Raw genomic sequence first — 20,022 nt, forward strand, 5'->3', positions numbered from 1 at the left:
TTAACCCTTTTCTTATCAAAAGTTGGTTTGGCCAGTGTCCATATATGGTCTTTAACAAAATCACCTTTTATAATTGGTTCTAATGGTCAAAATACCATTGTCACTCAGACTAAGGTAGCATTCCGACTTTCCAGTATTTTTCCACCAACTTTGCCATGTTCAGTGTTATCTTGTTTATAGTTTTTCGCCCCATTGGAATTTACTTTATCTTTTTCATTTCTAGCTTCCCTGGTACAAGGCCTTTATACCAAGGGCCCATATCAGCGCTGTTTCACTAGTCTTGAGGTATCCAAACTATCTCACTTTAATCTACCAGATAAATACCTTATCTCCATGAACTCTCTCATTTTATGTCCTTACACTAATTATTTTTAAAATATAATTGCAATTAGTTTTGATAAGCGAATTCTAATTTCTACTTAGCATATTTTTTAAATCAATTTAACCTTCACTCGCAGCCTGTGGCTGTTTGTTATCAAAACTTAGTCAAAACTGCTTTTGACTGTACTTGCAGCTGCATTTTGAACAAGTCTTAGCTTTTTAATTACCCAGGAGTAATTATGGGTAATATTATTTGGTCAATGGCTACACTTGAATTTATATGTATATGATTCTCGTCTACTAAATATCAGCCTTTCGTACATCACTGTTTACCCTCTCAAAATCTTTCTGAATTTTTAAACCTTCTATTGGAGCCTTTCTTAATCTTCTCTGTCACAATGAGAAAAGCTCCAATTTTAAGAGCCATTCTTCATAACCATAACCTCTCATTTCCAGTATTCCTTCCATGGCTCTCGTATGCTTCTTATATACTTGCCATTGAGGGAGTGCAACGAAGGTTCACGAGATCGATTCCTGGGATGGCGGGACTGTCGTATGAGAAGAGATTGAGTATTCTCTTGAATTCAGAAGAATGAGAGGGGATCTCATTGAAGCATACAAAATTATTACAGGGCTTGATAGGATGGATGCTGGGAGAATGTTTCCCTTGGCTGGGGAGTCCAGAACCAGGGGCCACAGCCTCAAGATAAAGGGTAGGCCATTCAAGACTAAGATGAGAAGAAATTTCTTCATAGAGGGTGGTGAATCTTTGGAATTCTCTACCCCAGAGGGCTGTGGAGGCTCAGTCATTGGGTATATTCAAAACAGAAGTCGATAGATTTCTGACTAATAAGGGCAACAAGGGATATGGCGATAGGGCCGGTGAATGGAGTTGAGGCAGAAGATCAGCCATGATCTCATTGAATGGCGGAGCAGGCTCGAAGGGCCAAATGGCCTACTCCTGCTCTTATTTCTTATGTTCTTATATGGATGCTCCAACTGTGGCCTAACCAATGTCTTGTGTGAGTTTAACATCACGTATTTGCTTTTATATTCAATACCACATTTATAAAAGCTAGATTTCAATTTGCCTTTTTATCTGCACTCAGAGCTGTAACTATTTATTTATCTGCACCCCAAGCATCTCTTCCTCCAGTTTATTAAGAATCTTACTATTTAGGGTGTACTTTCTTTCGGTCTTTTTGCAAAATGTACTTAAGTTCTTTGCATTGAACTGCACCCAGCACCAATCTGTCCATCTGTAATCTCCTGCTTTCTTCCACAGTTTGCTATGCCCTTAATTTAGTACCAACAGCAAACTTCAAGATCATTCCTTTTCTGCCTACGTCCAAATCATTTATATAATTGGAAATAGGGGTCCTTGCTTCTTGGGGCACATTACGACTAATATGCCACCGATCCTAAAAATATCCATTTACCCCCACTCTTTGTTTTCTATCCACCCCTCTACCCATGCGGCTCTATTTCTTTTCATACAAATGTGACTTAATTTTTCTAAAATGCTTGTTGTGGCATTTGGTCAAAACACCTGCTGAAAGTCCACTCTACAACCATCCCTATATATATATTTTATATATATATGACGTTCTCAAAAAAGGCAGTTAGTCAAATATGCCGTTACCCTGCTTGTCCAGAATCTTCTGGCAACTCAATCGCATCACCCGCTTCAAAATCATGTTGTACTTCAGCTGTAAAGCATCTCCCCTCCCCACTCCACCCCTGTAGCACATCACTTGCTTGCCCACCTACCAACATGTCACTCAGCTCCTGAATGTGCAGCAGGGTCTCATTCTGCCTCTCCCTATCAAAACAGAACTTCATTCATTGGAATTTGTATCATTGGAGATGGCTAATGTGTGAGTTATGCTTAAAGAAAATCTAGGATGTTCTTGAGGTGTTAAGAGCATGTATGATGTGGCAATTATACGACGACCATGGGATTCTGCAAAGGAGTATACCCCAAACTCTCTAGGGTGCCTTAAACAGTATTATCTTTAATATGTTTGTTTTAACTTTATTTTAAGAGATTTGCATTTAGCAGTTGAAATACATAGGTGAAATAGAATTATTTTCCCCTCAGTATTCACAGTACCTCAATAGCTGGCTGGTGGATTGAACCTCCCTAATGGAATGGTAGGACTTTTTACATCAGCCCTTAGGAACGAGAAATCTGAGAATGGGGCGGAGAGAGAACAAGCAACACTGAACTGCACCCAAGCAGCAATTTTATGTTAAGGACATGTGAAATAAGAAGGAATGGAAGCAATAGGCATGATTGCATGCAAACTGCTGCTTTGTAAAATGTTAACCTTCCTTTCTCCCTCTGGTTATATTCTCTCTTTAGGTTCCACATGGCACACAATATTCCCATTTGAAAGTCAATCAATGAGCCAGTGACCAAGGGAACACGAGCGTGGCTAGTCTCAACTGTGCAGCTGCAGAGAGGTAACCAGCAGTCAACTCTCAGTCACATTACGAGGGACTGGCTCAAAAAGTTGGTACTAGGCCACTTACTTGCCCTTTCAACTATTGAATATACATGACCTGGTGGGAAGAGAGGAAATGGGGGAAAAAAACTACACAGGAAAGAATGAATGAATGTGCAAGCTCAGGAAGCTCCTTGGGAGTCTGAAGATTTAAATAAAAATGTAATTTTTTGCACCCCTCAAACACAATCTTTGTACAGACTGTTAAGAAAATATCTTCAAATGTTGAACTAGCTCCTGATCAATAATATTACCCATTTTACAGAACCAGGGGTGTCACTATAGCTGTTAATATGAGACCTCATTAAGTTAGAATATTTAGCTTAACCTGAGACACGTATATTTACTGCCCCAACTGGAGTTAAAGCACAGGAACAAGAGGGGAATAAGAGAAATATGAGAAATTCTGGCTAGAAATGTCACCAATTGAAATATTGCTAATTTCGTAATTCTTTTGAAATACTTCCTGTCAATTTTTTTTCAAATTCCCATGTGCACATTTATAATTGAAACTTCCTCTGTAAAACTTGTCAGCCTGTAATTATACCCTGCCCTAGTGGGTGTGGGAAGGAGGGAGGGGAGGAAGGAGGGAAGGACAGACAGACAGAAAGACGTAGCGAAGACGAAAAGAAAGTTAGAGAGGAAATAGGAGAAAAAGAGGTAAGAGAGAAAATAAACATATTTCAGGGTACAATCCAGAGGATCATCGCTAGATTAATCTAAAGCCTGGCTTCTCTCCCACGCCTTCTACTGATCTAGAGAACGATGAGCAATACAGTAGGAGGGTGCAGCATGATAAATTTATACAGGCAGTTTTTCATTATAGAAATACTAAAAAAGGATAGAATGTATGGCTTTGACAAGCGGACTAATTACTAATTATCTCCTCTCCCTCTAACCCCACTTCAGCTGAAGACAACACTTGGTCTCAACTCCCCAGGAGATCAACTCAAAATATGAAATTTGATATGTCATACACTCCATACTTGGGCATCACTATTCTGTGACACACAGTCACACACCTGCATGGTTCTACCACTAGACGGAACTTCATACGCTCCAGAAACTGTAGATCCCCATATGTAGCATCACTACAGCATCACTAATGCACTGAGGGAAATTTGCTTTGTCCTGCCTTTATGCCGGCAGAAATCCACTAGTTTTATAAATTTGGGATGGTATCAAAAGTCAGAGAACTCTTAAACAAGGTGAATTCATCTTTATTATAAAACAGACACTAATCGTTAATAAAATACTTCAGCCACAGAGAAGAAGGATGAACGGCATCAACTCTCATTCTGTTTGAGTGCAGTCGCCCACGTGTCAGAAGAAGGTGGAAGTGGAAAGACCCAGCCCTGGGGAATACTGCTTCCGTCAGGATGATCTCCTGGCACAAGATATCGATCCCATTCTTGCCTAGTAGGGAGAAAGAGGAAAAACATAAAATCCAATTGCTGTAGTCACCACACCCTATATCTTCAGAACTGCACCATTATGCAATTATTGGAAGTAGAAATTGGTTCCACCTGCTCTCAAAGCAGGTTTCAAACAGCACCTGCAGCAGAATTGCACCACAAGTTTTTGACAGGGGCTAAAAGATTCTGCTTAATCTGAAGCAGAAAAAAAGTGTGTATTGAAGAAAAATGGGATACCTACTTAACAAAAAGTCAACTATTTTGAGCATGGTGACCACACTGGTAGATTACGAGGCCATTCCATTAGAAGGCAGAAAGCAGACAGCAGGATCCTCTGCCTAAACAGGTGACTAGCATCACAACAGATCCTTTGGAAATTAACATGGGAGTCTGGCAAATACTGGGCCTGAATTTGCGGTCGGAGGGTTCCCATGGGCGGATGCCTCCAAGCCGCAATAAATCTACACACCAACTGATGGCCCTGGATCTACGGAGACTCGCGCGCCTGGACCTCTCGCGTAGGCTTGCGTAGAGGTCCATGTATCCCAGGGCACATGCGGCTCGCAAACGCCCCTGGGATCACGTGGACCGGCCCAGCCAAGCAGAAAGGGGAGTCCCATTATGCGTATGGGGATTCCATTTACATACGGAATCCCCATAAGTTTAATAGGAATCCCCTAAAAAATACATTTTTACAGCACTAAAATAAAAAAAATAATTTTTTTAATTAATTAAAATACAATTTCATTAAACATTTAAAACAAAAACTTAATTTTTGAAAAATAAATTAAAACATTTTCAAGGGGCCAAAATTACCAAATTTATTTGACAGGTTTTTGAATGTTAAAAATGATTTTAAAATGTTTATTTTAATATTTATTTGCACCCATATGCTGGTAAAAGAAGGCATTACGCCTGCTTTTACCAGGCTTGAGAGTTTCATGGGCATTTGCTGGGCAAGAGTTGGCCCAAATAGCCCAACTCTCCGCCAGAGGATGTCCACTTCCTGAGCATGCGGAGGATCTGTCAAGAAGATTCTTGACAGATCGCATGTCCTGGGTTTTCGTGCATGCGCAGCGCAGGCATAAACCCGGAACTTGTGCACGTACGCAGTCATAGGCCCCGGAAAATCCAGGCCATTATTATTATGCAGTGCAAGTGTCCCATCTGAAAAAGAACTAACTTTTCGTGACAGTGGCTAAGTGAATTGCTACAGTGAAAGATTAATAGAATGCAAGGGGCTTTGAAGGTGGCAGAGGCCTTGCCTGTCTCCAAGCACTGGCGTCAGGTGGCTACCTATTTCCATTTAGAAACAGCTTGGAGTCTTGGTGACTCCATTACTGCTAATTAACAGTGCAAAATAATCCCTTTCCATGTGGAATTTCTTGGCCAATTTCTCTCATCGCCTTCAACTCCGTGATACTAGCAAAAATGCCTGCCCTCACTTGAGGAGGAACATTTCCTTCCTCAATTCATCCTATTATCCAGGACGAGCTCCAATTTATAAAGTGCATTTGGAAAGAGAGTTATACCAATAAAAATCTCTGAACTGTGTGAAGTATTCAAACTGTTTGAGTAACCATTCCTTTTCTTCATTGTTTTCTAGGTACCAATTACACACAATGATACCAACAGGTCGTAAGGCTTCAGACATCAACATATTCATTAATAATTACCTGATCTGCACAAGCACATGAGAAGAATGCTCCGCCTGCAGATAATATTGGCGAAATGGCTGTAGTGGGTGGTCTGAAGGCAATTCTATTGTAAGAAGCATACACAAATCATTTGGGGTTTGTAATTGCCATAACAGCAATGTTACTTTAACACGGTAATCACCAACACTAATACCCGAGTGAGGTGGGAGAGATATAAAACCAGACACAAGGATACGTGGCACAGATCTCAATGTTATGGAGTAGATGCGCAGTAAGGGAATCTCTGCACTGTTCCTACACTATGGAGCTCTTTAAATAAGGTTTTTTTTTAAAAACAATAAGGAGGAACAAATATTACTGGAGACTGATGTAAGGCTATGTACACTACAATCCATAGCCTTATAAAGATCTTTAAAACGTGAAAAAATCCCATTAAAATAGCACTTCGCCCAAAAAAGGGATATTTAAAAAACCTAACTCAATAATGGAACAAGATGCTGTCTCTGATCTCAGTTATTTGACTTGCTCACGATAACAACGCCTTTTTAAAAAAGTGAATTCATTTATAATATTAAAAAGGTGAAACTGGCTATTACAAATACCTGGATCTCCAAACATCATGGATTCCACTTCACGTTGCTGTTTCTCTAGCTTCTCCCTCTCTTTTTTCAGCTTTTTCTCGTTTTCTCTTTTTCTTTCTTCTTCCTGTTCTCCCTCCAGCATAACTCTCAAGGCTCTTTCTTCTGCATCATACAGGTCACTGCGCTTTTTAATTAGTTTTCTCAGCCTCTCGACATGATGTTCAAAGGTTTCGTCAGCTGGAGGAGGAGGATGGACACCTGTACGAGCAACACTGATCGTTTGAGTCATCAGATTGATTTAATTACATAGTTACAGGTTGAATTGTTACAAAAGCGTCTGATGAAAACTGTGCTCATCAGTTTGGGTCTTTATTTAGCAAACTTGTGCAATCAACAGTGTAAGCCAGTACCATAAAATTGTGGGACTCAGAATTTATTGAAGTTTATAGGTTTGTTCCACCCAAGTTACTGAGTGGGAACTGGAAGTGTAAAACAATGCTGCTACAAAGAGCCACAGTGACAAAAACTGTCCCTGCTTCAGAGTCTTGCACGAGGCTAAAATCCATCAGAAATTGCTACTCAATCAGGTCACAGTTTCCATATGATAGAATATTAAAAATCGCAGTATCTTTTTTCCTCAACGTAGAACTTTGTGTAAAATATTATTTTTCTATTCTTAGCCTATTTGTAGTTAGTGTTCCATATTCACCAAAAGTTGCATAAAATCAAACACAAGACATGATTATTTTTTTAATTTGTTTTTAAAAGTGTAGGGTTCTTAACTTTGAAAGTCGAATATTAGATGCAGATAAATATTACCAATGCTGGATAACAGAAATATTTAGTTCCAAATGGGGAAAAACAATGGAAGTCTGTTGCGAATTACATTTTTTCCTATACTTTATATTTAACAAAAGACAAGACATTCAAATATTTGAGTATGAAGTTCCATTGAATTAATAAGTGGTGAAGAGATGTTTTTCTACCTAGACAATTATCTGGGTAGTCAAGGGTTGAAGGTTAGAGATTACCAGTACAGGAGTCAACCACAGTCTATGCTCGACAAGGCCTTTTGGAAGCAGGATTAATGAGGTAAACGGCCTGTTATCATGTACAAAATACAAGTGATTATAATGGGAAAATTAACCTACTCACAGGCAATGTTCCCATTAACTTTTCTTTGGGTACGCGGCCCCTTTAAAGGGCTGTGCGGCCCCTTTAAAGGGCTGTGCGGCCCATTCAAAATACTGCTCAAGCGTGGATTTTCCCAATGAAAAGCCGGCAAGCCGTCTGCACGGGAGGTGTCCAGTGAGCCGCATGGCTGCGCAGCTCAAAGGGAACAATGCTCGCAGGGTGAGTTTCTATGTGCTAAATTGCCTTTTCGCATCCTTGAACGTTTGTATGCTCTTACGCACACACACTATGTTCTTACCAACAATTTGTATTCAGATAGCGCCTTTAATGCAGTAAAACATCCCAAAGCACTTTACAGGAGTGTTATCAAACAAAATTTGACACTGAGCCCCATAAAGGAGATATTCGGGCAGAAAGGGGTAGGTTTTAAGGGGCGTCTCAAAGGAGGAAAGAGAGGTAGAGACGCGGAGAGGTTTAGGCAGGGAATTCCAGATGCCCTGGATTTCAAAGTTCCAATGCAAGTGCACAACTTTCTAAGGACACGGGCATGTACAGTCAGTCATTTTGTCTTACAACACTTGAAAGCAATCAAAACTTGGATGAAAATATACCGGTACTTATTTTTTGTATATATTTTGGTGCCATGTCTGCAGGAAGCAACTGAAAGAACAGATAGCTTGTGAAATTGCCTAGTTACTGCCGAGATTGAGAGCCAGAAGAATCTTTGCTGACATACCAAGGAATAAGCTTACCGTATGTTGCGGCCTAATGCGTGCTTTAACCATGGCTCAGCAAGACTTTGCGAATTCTGCGCTGTAACTCTGTGTGTGTGAATCAGAGTTCTAGGTGCTAACACTCTCTGGGAGAATAATCTACAGAATAGCACGTTGAGTAGTTGAGGCAGAGACCACGGCATCTTTTAAAGGGGAGAGTAGATAAACATTTGAAACAGAGGAACATATGTGGCAATGGGGAGAGCAGTGGAATTAGATCTGGATTGCTTTAGCAAAGAACCAAAAACAGACAGGATGGGCTGAATAGTGGTCTTCTGTGCTAAAAAACCTCTATCGTTCTATGAGCAGTGTTGTACAAAGCCTTTCTATTGATATTCCATAGTCTGTCTAGTTTGATATAAAATGTTGAGCTCTTGACAGTCTATCAGTATTGTGTAAAGTTGTTGGCTGTCACATCACACCAGTGACAGATGCGAAGCAGCAATCTCAGGCCCTGTGGAAAAGATTTGTTGAACTAAAGCTGAAAATATACGCCTGTGTGTGGACAACTCCCTTCTTACCAACACACCTTTCCTAGCTGCAGCTTCCTTCCTCAGTTTCCGCAGCTTCTCCAGCGCCCGCAGGATATCCACTAGTCTTTTTGCATCGGCCTGTTTTTTCCGCACTTCTGACAAGACAGCGTCTGCTGCAGCTTTCAGTTCCCGTTCCTACAAGCCAAAAAAACAAAAAATAAATCTTGAACAGAATATTCAAAGTACTGCCACGTTAGAACATTAAACAACATGGAACAGGGAATGCCTATTCTTTCCACATCTGACTATCTACATTATCATGACACCTCTTCCATTCACTGATCCGAGAAAAACGATTGCAAATTCCACAATCTCCGTTGCTTTACAGAATTGACCCAGGTATACTTTCCAAGTCTTGTTTGTTTTAATAAAAGTGAAATACAGTGTCTGTGCTCCAAGTAAGGATTCTCATGGTTTTGAGAACTTAGCCACTTTTGGCAGTCAGTTAACAGTAGCAAGTCCTTCATAGGCTCTCTAATTTGCCACTGCAATTCCTTAATTACCGACTGCACATATTCATTTACCACACCAGCCATCCTTGTGGCTGATGTAAGCAAAGTGCGTATGTGAGAGAGAGAGAAGGACAGAGTGCTAACAAACTACTGAATCCATTTTTTTTTTTTTTTTTTAAAGTCCTACGGTGGGCTGCAAGGTTAAAACTGTTACCCAATGATCTGTCAAACATTTTAGTTTTAATTTTACCCCAAAACCGTAGCAATATGCTGGTATAACATACTGTCAAACCCATTACAAATTCATTAGGACCGATCGCTTTTGATAATAGGCTCAAAGTTTGGACATCTCTTTCTATATTTAACAATCTGATAGAACAAGAAACAAATATTATGGTAAAAATATCTAGTGGACATTACCGTGACCACAAAACTACAGAGTAACATTCTGACCTGGAGTCTTAACTTATTTTTATGCTGTATGAAAGAGAATTCTGAAGGGCATACGTTCTCAGCAGCAGAGTATGTGGCTAATTATGGAAACTATTTAGCTTTAAAACAGATTAAAACCAATAAAACTGGACAATTTATTGGATAACCCTTCATTCAGTGTTTTGCAGTTAAGTAATCATCAAATCCCAGCTCAGAGTATTTTGTGCAATCTGAAGAACTGTATCAATACTAATATCCAGATCACAGTTCCATGTTTACAACTGAATGAACTACAAGTTTGTGTTCTATAGTATATCAAGGCTTCAACTGCATTCATTTTATCCACTGATTAAAGACGGCTTTGTGGTACTGAACTACACCAACCAAAAAGGTACGAGTTTCCATCTCTAACCTGTGCTGTGTAAACTGATCTGTGCTGGAGCAGCTGCCAGGGTGCAACAATTGGCCTTAATGCACCTATGCTGGAGAATGGAAGAATCTGCCTGCTTGGTCATTCCAGATTACCATCCAGTGGCCTTTGCTGCAAACAGTGCATGTCGATACTGGCTGAGAATAGAACTGGGCTTGGCTGCGAGGTCCCACACAGCCAAATAGCTGACTGGCACTTGCCATCTGGGCTCACATATGGAGAATGGCCACCAGGGGGTTGTCTGCACACGTGGAACTGTAGCACAGTGCCATCCACCTGAACATGCAACGAACTAGCACATCCCCAATAGCCTTCTAATCATCAGTTTTGAATAAAGGCTAGATGATGACCAGCAGTGAGATTTAAAGTATTTACTGCACTGCGTAATCTATAAACATGCCTCAAATCTGTATGTCTTTATTTACCTCAGTTAACAATGTATTTTTGTAACTGCCTGGATATTACAATTGGTAAGATATGAAGATGACCATGCCCTGGTCACACATGCAATATGATAAAGATACGATTAAGTACCCGCTTTTTTTCTTCAACTTCTCGGACACGCTTCATTCTCCATGCATCAATTTTTGCTTCTTTTTCGGCCGCCCTTGCCTCTTCCTCTTGTTTTTCTAAATACCACTCTTGCTTCTTCCTTTGAATACTGCTTCTTTTCTTTTTAATTGCTTCCAGTTTCTTTTTCACAGCACTGATGTACTTGCTATCATTTAGTGTCTTTAATTTTTCCTGTAATACCGTCTTTATTTCAACTGCTTTGAGATAAGAGTCATTCCAAACTGCTTCATTTTCTACATTATGCCTCAATTGCTGGCATAAAGCAGTAAGCTCAGTCACAAGTTTATAAGCACTTAATACAGATTCCTTTACTTCACTAACTAACGGCAAAGATTTGGGCTTTTTAATCTCGGAAGACGGCAACCTTCGTTTTGACAAGAACCTCATAACCCAAAATTCATCTTGCTCTTTCGGAGTTTCATTACATTTAAAATTATGAGAGAATTGGTCTGGCGATGACATTCTGGTCATTGAGTCATTTCTACGTAGCTGTTCCACACTGACATCTTTCGGACTCGGAGAGAAATTAGCAGCACTGGGCCACGGTGTTGCCATCTGATCATTGTTATACTGCACGCCATGATCGTTTTTCCAAGATGGTCTCTCCCCAGATGAATTTGGAAAGCTTTGCTGATTGTTATGGCTATGATTTATTAACTGAGAATTTTGAGGTCCATATCCAGCAGGTAAATTAAGGCCTCCGCCATGAAGTAAGGTTTGGTTTTGGCAAGAGCTGTTCTCAGATTGAGAAGTCATGCAGTGGATGTGAGGTGGCACATTGTTGGCAACTCCAGCTCTCTCAGAGAAGGGTGGATGTTGCTCGGGATGTGAATGTTCCCGAAACGGATACTGTTGCTGAGAATCCAGGTGCTTGTGTTGAAAGGGATGTTGAAGACCATGATACGACTGCCCCTGCTGAGGATAATGTTCTTGATACTGATGAGCTGAGCGGTCCTGGTGTGAAAATCCCTGCGGGAGGCGAGCTTGGTCTCTGCATTCATACCCCTGCAGGTGGGGCGGCTGTTCCTTCTGCTCGTGACCCTGTGGGAGGGGAGGGTAGTCCTGTAGTTGGGGAGGTTGACCTTGGTGCTCACGATCCCATGGGTGGGGAGGACGCTCATGTCCTTGTGAGTGAGGCAGGTGCTCCTGGTGCTGATGTTCCTGCGGGTGAGGTGGGTGGTCTCCGTGTTGCTGAGCCGGTGGGTGAGGTGGGTGGTCTCGGTGTTGCTGAGCTGGTGGGTGAGGAGGGTGGTCTCGGTGTTGCTGATGTTCCTGCGGGCGAGGTGGGTGGTCTCGGTGTTGCTGAGCCGGTGGGTGAGGAGGGTGGTCTTGGTGTTGCTGAGCCGGTGGGTGAGGAGGGTGGTCTTGGTGTTGCTGAGCCGGTGGGTGAAGAGGGTGGTCTCGGTGTTGCTGAGCCGGTGGGTGAGGAGGGTGGTCCTGGCCCCATGGGTGAGGGGGACCCTCCAGGTGCTGATGTCCCTGTGGGTGGGGAAAGAAACTCCGCAGATGGGGTGGGTGGTCCCGGTACTCCTGATCCCACTGCTGGCTGTGCTCTTCTAGTGGCTCCACTCTTCCCAGACTGGTCCCAGGCCCGCCCGGGGCCCGGCCTGGGTGAAGGTAGCTCTCTGCGGGGGGACCAGGCCGCCAGTCTCCCCCCGCCCGTCCTCTTCCCGGCCCAGCGAAGCCATGCTGCCGGGGGGGAGGAAAGGCGGGGCCGGGTTTCTCCTCACTCAGACTCCCGGGGTTATAAAACGAATCGCGGGCGGGGTTCTGCGGGGTGAAAGCCGCCGCTGGTGGCCCATTGCTCCGCTCGGGGAGGCCGGGATAAAATGGCGGCCGCTCCATCGCCGCCCGAATCAGCCGGGCTACCCGGCGTCTCACGTCATCTAACTGACAGCACTGAGTAACCAACCAGCGTGCAGTATGGGCGGGGCTTCCTAGGTGCCACTCGGAGTCTGGGCTTGAGCGCCCCCTCGAGCCGAGCAGACCAACCCCGCCAGGAGTGGGCAAGCCAGGTATATTCCTGGAGGAAGAAATTGCACCCTAAGATAAAAGGTAAAATCAAAAATTGGTCAGGTGGCATAAATACTGTGGCTACAAGAGCAGGCCAGAGGCTGGGAATTCTGCGGCGAGTGTCTCACCTCCTCACTCCCCAAAGCCTTTCCACCATCTACAAGGCACAAGTCAGGAGTGTGATGGAATACACTCCACTTGCCTGGATGAGTGCAGCTCCAACAACACTCAAGAAGCTCGACACCATTCAGGATAAAGCAGCCCGCTTGATTGGCACTCCATCCACCACCTTCAACATTCACTCCCTCCACCACCGGCGCACTGTGGTTGCAGTGTGTACCATCTACAAGATGCACTGCAGCAACTCGCCAAAGCTCCTTCAACAGCACCTTCCAAACCCACGACCTCTACCACTTAGAAGGACAAGGGCAGCAGACGTATGAGAACATCACCACCTACAAGTTCCCCTCCAAGCCACACACCATCCTGACTTGGACCTGTATCGCCGTTCCTTCACTGTCGCTGGGCCAAAATCCTGGAACTCCCTTCCTAACAGTATTGTGGGTGTACCTACACCATATGGACTGCAGCGGTTCAAGAAGGCAGCTCACCACCATCTTCTCAAGGGCAATTAGGGATGGGCACTAAATGCAGGCCTAGCCAGCGACGCCCACATCCCATCAATGAATAAAAAAAATGTTTTTTTAAACATAGAAGATAGGAGCAGGAGTAGGCCATTCAGCCCCTCGAGCCTGCTCCGCCATTCAATGAGATCATGGCTGATCATCCAAACCCTGTCCCTGCCTTCTCCCCATATCCCTTGATCCCTTTAGCCTTAAAAAATATATCCAACTCCTTCTTGAATATATTTAATGAATTGGCCTCCATTGCCTTCTGTGGTAGAGAATTCCACAGGTTCACCACTCTCTGGGTGAAGAAATTCCTCCTCATCTCTGCCCTAAATGGCTTACCCCTTATCCTTAGACTGTGACCCCTGGTTCTGGATCCCACTTGACTCTAGAAACTTGAGCACAAAAATCTAGGCTGACACTCCAGTGCAGTACTGAGGGAGTGCTGCACTGTCGGAGGTGCCGCCTTTTGGATGAGACGTTAAACCGAGACCCCGTCTGCCCTCTCAGGTGGACGTATAAGATGCCACGGCACTATTTCGAAGAAGAGCAGAGGAGTTATCCCCGGTGTCCTGGCCAATATTTATCCCTCAATCAACATCACTAAAACAGATTATCTGGTCATTATCACATTGCTGTTTGTGGGAGCTTGCTGTGCGCAAATTGACTGCCACGTTTCTTAACATTACGACAGTGACAACACTTCAAAAAACAACTTCATTGGCTGTAAAGTGCTTTGGGACGTCCGGTAGTTGTGAAGGGCACTATATAAATGCAAGTCTTTCTTTTTGTATTCATAGGCAGTATGATAGGTTGGCCTTACCTTTCTGTACAGACTTGGAAAACTCCACAGGAAAAAAAATACTTACAGGAGGGTACTATGATTACCTACAGTGAAGCAAAACTGCTCTTCAAATCCATCCCATCACCCGTCTGTTAATGATTAATTTAGTGCAAACTGTACAAAAGGAAGTCAACATCAGTCTTAATATATAAATATAGTAGATGCCATTTAATCTAATAACAGGAAACACCAACACAATTAATTAATTTCTCTGAAGGTATCAAGAATACAAATAATTTTATTTTTGAGCATTTTTTATCAGTGTTTCCAAAATGTGCTAGAAAATGCTAAATATGAAAAGAAAAAAAAGAAACTTGCATTTCTATGGGTAAACATAAATATAAGTTTATGATTTGTCGTCTTTAAAATTAGGAACATTTTGACAAGTAGATCTTTGATGATTAAATATATTTTTGCTTTCCAAAATGTTAGCAATAACCTGCTAACTGACGCCCAGTTTGGGTTCCGCCAGGGCCACTCAGCTCCTGACCTCATTACAGCCTTGGTCCAAACATGGACAAAAAAGCTGAACTCAAGAGGTGAGGTGAGAGTGACTGCCCTTGACATCAAGGCAGCATTTGATCGAGTGTGGCATCAAGGAGCCCTAGCAAAACTGAAGTCAATGGGAATCAAGGGGAAAACTCTCCATTGGTTGGAATCATACCTAGCACAAAGGAAGTTGGCTGTGGTTGTTGGAGGTCATTCATCTCAATCACATGACATCACTGCAGGAGTTCCTCAGGGCAGTGTCCTAGGCCCAACCATCTTCAGCTGTTTCATCAATGACCTTCCCTCCATCATAAGGTCAGAAGTGGGGATGTTCGCTGATGATTGTACACTGTTCAGCACCATTTGAGACTCGTCAGATACTGACGCAGTCCGTGTCCATATGCAGCAAGACCTGGACAACATTCAGACTTGGGCTGACAAGTGGCAAGTAACATTCGCACCACACAAGTGCCAGGCAATGACCATCTCCAACAAGCGAGACTCTAACCATCTCCCCTTGACATTCAATGGCATTACCATCGCTGAATCCCCCACTATCAACATCCTGGGGGATACCATTGATCAGAAACTGAACTGGACCAGCCATATAAATACTGTGGCTACAAGAGCAGGCCAGAGGCTGGGAATTCTGCGGCGAGTGTCTCACCTCCTGACTCCCCAAAGCCTTTCCACCATCTACAAGGCACAAGTCAGGAATGTGATGGAATACTCTCCACTTGCCTGGATGAGTGCAGCTCCAACAACACTCAAGAAGCTCGACACCATTCAGGATAAAGCAGCCCGCTTGATTGGCACTCCATCCACCACCTTCAACATTCACTCCCTCCACCACCGGCGCACTGTGGCTGCAGTGTGTACCATCTACAAGATGCACTGCAGCAACTCACCAAAGCTCCTTCAACAGCACCTTCCAAACCCGTGACCTCTACCACTTAGAAAGACAAGGGCAGCAGACGCATGGGAACATCACCACCTACAAGTTCCCCTCCAAGCCACACACCATCCTGACTTGGACCTGTATCACCATTCCTTCACTGTCGCTGGGACAAAATCCTGGAACTCCCTTCCTAACAGCATTGTGGGTGTACCTTCACCATATGGACTGCAGCGGTTCAAGAAGGCGGCTCACCACCATCTTCTCAAGGGCAATTAGGGATGGGCACTAAATGCAGGCCTAGCCAGCCAGCGACGCCCACGTCCCATCAATGAATAAAAAAAAAAATACGAGTTGCCACTAGGATTTCCTGGAATACTGGCAAAATATACCCAGTTGAAAAGAGAACACACAGGCGCCATTAACTGAAAATAACAATTTAAGGTTTGAACATCTTTAAGGGTCAAATCTGAGTGTGCTGCAGCTTCCTGTACATTGATTGAAATACCATACCCTATAACTTCTAAATCTATGTGGAGCTGTGTAGTAGTTTCAATACGAGCAATAGCTGGATGAAATTGGATGCTTAAACAGCTTAACGAGCACACGGGGTAGTTCTTCAACATTGACAGGTGTCAGTAAAAACAATACTTTCATTGGCTTTGATGAATTTTGTCCATGCATAGGGTTAAACCGCATGTGTGAGGAACACATTTTAGCACTCCTATACATTCACTGTCTGAATCGACTATGCAAAGGATACAATTGATGCCAATATTCTAGTCAGAACTCAAAGCATTTGCTGAGTGTTGCGACAGAATGAACCTTCCTGATCATTCATTTTGTTGAACATGCAACTTTTTTTCCCTAAGATTTATTTATTCTCAATAAATTGTGGGATAGACAAAACCCTGACAGCCTATGAGACTAGGTTATAATCATTAGTTGCTGTGCCTGAAGAGGAAGTACTTGGATTATATTAGCAGCGAGAAGCACCATGCCCTCTTGCAAGTATTTGAATGATGGGTCTCTTTACTAAAACAAAAATTCAAATCTGCTGGTAGGTCATATTTGATCAATGTGTCCACTTTGTCGATCACTTATATTGTCCGCTGGGTACCCTGTCAATGATTGAATCGACAGGTTCAGCAGAGGGGGTTGGTGTAAAACTGATCAAAAGGGTCTCTGAACCTTGTCCAGTTTATTTATAGTAATGTGCATGGAATGAATACTGTTTGTTACTAGTCACAGCTCTTGTTGGCCTTTTCCCATGAAGAGAGATTGATCACTGTTTTTCTAATTCCTAATCTCCATGGCATGTGCATAAGATTTATCATTACATCTCCTTAGTTCAGGGGGTATGAAACTTTTAAAGAAATGTTACAATTTGGGTTTTTATAGAACTAGTTTTACAGTGAGTCCCATGAACTGAGCTTGTCTCCTACAATCTAGAAGCTGAATCTTTTCAATAATTTGCTCTTAGGAGAGGTGGGTAGCTAACAATTAACAATTACAAGTACCCTACTTGCAGGAATCTGTTCACTGGATTAAATGTAATTTTGTATTATGCTACCCACCTCACTTTGGAATGGCAGCCATTAAACACAGACTAGGTTTACCAGACTGAAGCAACTATTCTTTATTTACAATCAAATAGAAATATGAGGTATAACATTTCAAATACTATCTGTACAATATATGGAATGGAATAAGTATCATACTTGTGAAAGTTTTGCTTTGAATGACTTTTGATATCAACATATTATCTTGTACCATAATATGAGGGTAATATTTTGTAACCCATATATAGGGAACAATAACAGTGATTTGACCATATATGAGTAATCAGAAGAATTGGTGAACTGGAAACTCCTTTCAATTGTTTTCTCTTTTTGAAACGGGGATTTTCAAAGAAATATCATTACGTTCAAAAATAAAGCTACATATAAAAATCCAGTGACATAATGCAAGTGTGGCGCGTAACAGAATTAATATAATCCAATCATAGCAGTTCACAAACTTATCCATGGAAATACAAATCCTGTTAACAAGTCATCAATGAACCAGGCCACTTCAATCCTTTGATTAGACACCAGCTCCTCTTTAATTAACTACATGAAACAAGGAAATTCAGAATCCATAACAGGAAGAATGTCATATTGGAATTAAAATATTTTCAAACATTTGGCTTGGAGCCTCTCATTCTCTTGAGTGATGTGGCTCTGGAGGTAGCCCCGTCCCAAATTAGGATAGAAGAATCATAGAAATTACAGTACAAGAGGCAGACATTTGGCCCAGCAGGGCTTTGCTGGTGCTCAGTCTTCAACTGGAGCTATCTCATTGAGTGCCAATATAATCATAGAAAATAAACTAACTGTGGACACACCTAGCATTTGGCCTTTGACTCTCCAGCTGCTCTTAGGTCAACGATATATCAGTCCAAACAAAACACTTAGGCAGCATTGTCGTCCAGGGAATACTGGTTCATTATAATAATAATTCAACTTTATTGTCATTGCACAAGTACATGAACAACGAAACGTGATCTTGCAAGCTCCCATGACTGGGAGAAGCAAAGCCGCTGCGTCGGTGCGCGCCGCCATTCCATTTCCACCATTCCTCCTGTCCGACAATCTTCAGCCCAACGCCCGGGCCTGCTCACCAGCCGCTCCTCCTTCCGTGACCTTCTCACCAACCGCCCCTCCTCGGGGCTCCTTCCGTGACCTTCTGCACCTGGTCTTCCCTGATGGTCACCCCTCCAGGTACTAACCAGGCCTGGCTCTGCTTAGCTTCCAAGCCTTGCCAGTGACCCTGTCCCTAGTCCCAGGAACAGGGCTTTGTCTTATAAGGACTTGCCTTATTGAGTGCAAGGCCAATTGGAAGCCTGGTAACTGATGGGTAACCTGCTGGGCTGGGGTCACAACTGATCTGGAATACTTTGTGGATTGTGCAATTGGATTGCTATCCTCTATACTGTCCAGGTTGGTGCGTTGAATGGTCCAACAGCACAGGCATGATGGGCCGAATGGCTTCCCTCTGTGCTGTATCATTTTATGATTATGCAGCCCACACCCCATACCCACTAACTTCTGGTAGAGCCCAGAGGTTCACCACTTTCCTCAGGAGAACAGGCACAATACCATTTGCAACAACTTCTATACCAGGGCAAGAGCCTCCATATTTTAAAATTCCGAGCCAGATCCCGCTGGTCTCTAATTACAGAGCATCTCTTGCTTTGGTTTTAGTTGCTTTAAAAACACGAAAGACCTACAATATCTTTCTCATCTAATTATTTCTTTAGGGGATTAAAGAATGCATGCTTCTTTTGAAAATCCATATGCAAGGCAGGAAAAATGCCAATTTTCTCCTGGAATAGCGTTATGTTCTCCATTTCAATCGTGTAATAGTAGACCACCAGTTTTACATTTGCTCTTTAAAGTAGCTGCATTCGGAGCAGGTAATGATGTTGTAGCATGCATAATCTTGAAGTCTTTTTCAACTCAAATAAATCCATCTTTTGTCTTCAGTGCTGTCTCTTACTGCACCGTTTAATCAATTTGAAATATGTTGCTTCACTTCCTGAAGAGGTTTATTAATTCCAGTATATCAATTTGGAGTCTGTTACTGTGCTCGGGACAGAATTGCCTACAAGCAACTGGCCATCTCTTCGAGGACGGTGGTAAAATAACGCTCAGCCCAGTTATTTCCTTAGCAACATTGGGGGGCAGGTCTGACTGCTCATGCTCGCCCCTCTCTATTTCCACTGTTCAGTACTTAATGCTACTACAAATGATTCCAACATTCGTGAGTCGAGAGGTTTAAATGATCTTTTGTGTTCTGTGATCACTGGTCTAATGAAATTATCGCAGGAAACCCTTAGATACATGAACAACAGAATACATGGGTTTCCTATTTAGCTGAAAGGCAGACATCTTTTATGTTTCCACAGTTACTGTAAATCTGGTATATGGTAGTAACGAGGACAGGCACCAAAGCTCATAGTGGAGGACATGACCATGGTGAAAAAAGAGGCAAATCAAGTAGTAAAAGGCTAGGTGACATCAAACTTAGGTTTGAAAACCTAAAGATGATAGATGGAAGAGGCTGAATGGCCTACTCCTGTTCCTACGTTATAGAAGGAAAGACCGAGGGAGGGAAGGAGCTCCAAAATTGAGATCCTAGGATGGAGTGACTCTCAATTTAACACGAGTGCAGGGAGAAGGAAGAGCATTTAGGAGCTTAAGATGAACGACAGAAGAAAATTCAGGGATTGCGGACTACAGTAAAATCAATGAAATAGAGAAAAAGACAAAGTTGGAGAGAGAGAAAAGAGTTGGAGGCTA

The 20,022-nt window shown here is 42.6% G+C and overlaps 1 protein-coding gene across 2 annotated transcripts; it reads right to left on the bottom strand.

Annotated features, from left to right (window-relative positions):
• Window positions 1-4,032: 4,032 nt before the first annotated feature.
• pdcd7 (programmed cell death 7) lies at window positions 4,033-12,677 on the bottom strand. Of its 2 annotated transcripts, XM_085968597.1 has the most exons (5): window positions 10,771-12,672; window positions 8,919-9,057; window positions 6,504-6,740; window positions 5,920-6,004; window positions 4,033-4,244 (listed from the first exon to the last, which is right to left on the bottom strand). In XM_085968597.1, the coding sequence occupies exons 1-5, from the start codon at window positions 12,652-12,654 to the stop codon at window positions 4,115-4,117; spliced, it is 2,475 nt and encodes an 824-aa protein (XP_085824723.1). In that variant the 5' UTR covers window positions 12,655-12,672; the 3' UTR covers window positions 4,033-4,114. The 2 variants fall into 2 exon arrangements, with proteins under 2 accessions (XP_085824723.1, XP_085824724.1); XM_085968598.1 differs by lacking the exons at window positions 4,033-4,244; window positions 5,920-6,004 and having other exon boundaries at window positions 6,545-6,754; window positions 10,771-12,677.
• Between the last annotated feature and the right edge of the window lie 7,345 nt (window positions 12,678-20,022).

This window comes from Somniosus microcephalus, chromosome 27 (assembly GCF_052327205.1).
Source record: "Somniosus microcephalus isolate GS21.2 chromosome 27, FLI_Smic_1.0, whole genome shotgun sequence".
NCBI classification, from domain to species: domain Eukaryota; kingdom Metazoa; phylum Chordata; class Chondrichthyes; order Squaliformes; family Somniosidae; genus Somniosus; species Somniosus microcephalus.

Coding starts and splice junctions, on each gene's coding strand:
- pdcd7 (XM_085968597.1), bottom strand. CDS start 12,654: ATGGAGCGGCCGCCATTTTATCCCGGCCTCCCCGAGCGGAGCAATGGG. Junction 9,058..10,770: donor AAGTTGAAGAAAAAAAGCGG/GTACTTAATCGT, acceptor TTTGGCTTGTAG/GAACGGGAACTGAAAGCTGC. Junction 6,741..8,918: donor GGAAGCTGCAGCTAGGAAAG/GTGTGTTGGTAA, acceptor TTGCTCGTACAG/GTGTCCATCCTCCTCCTCCA.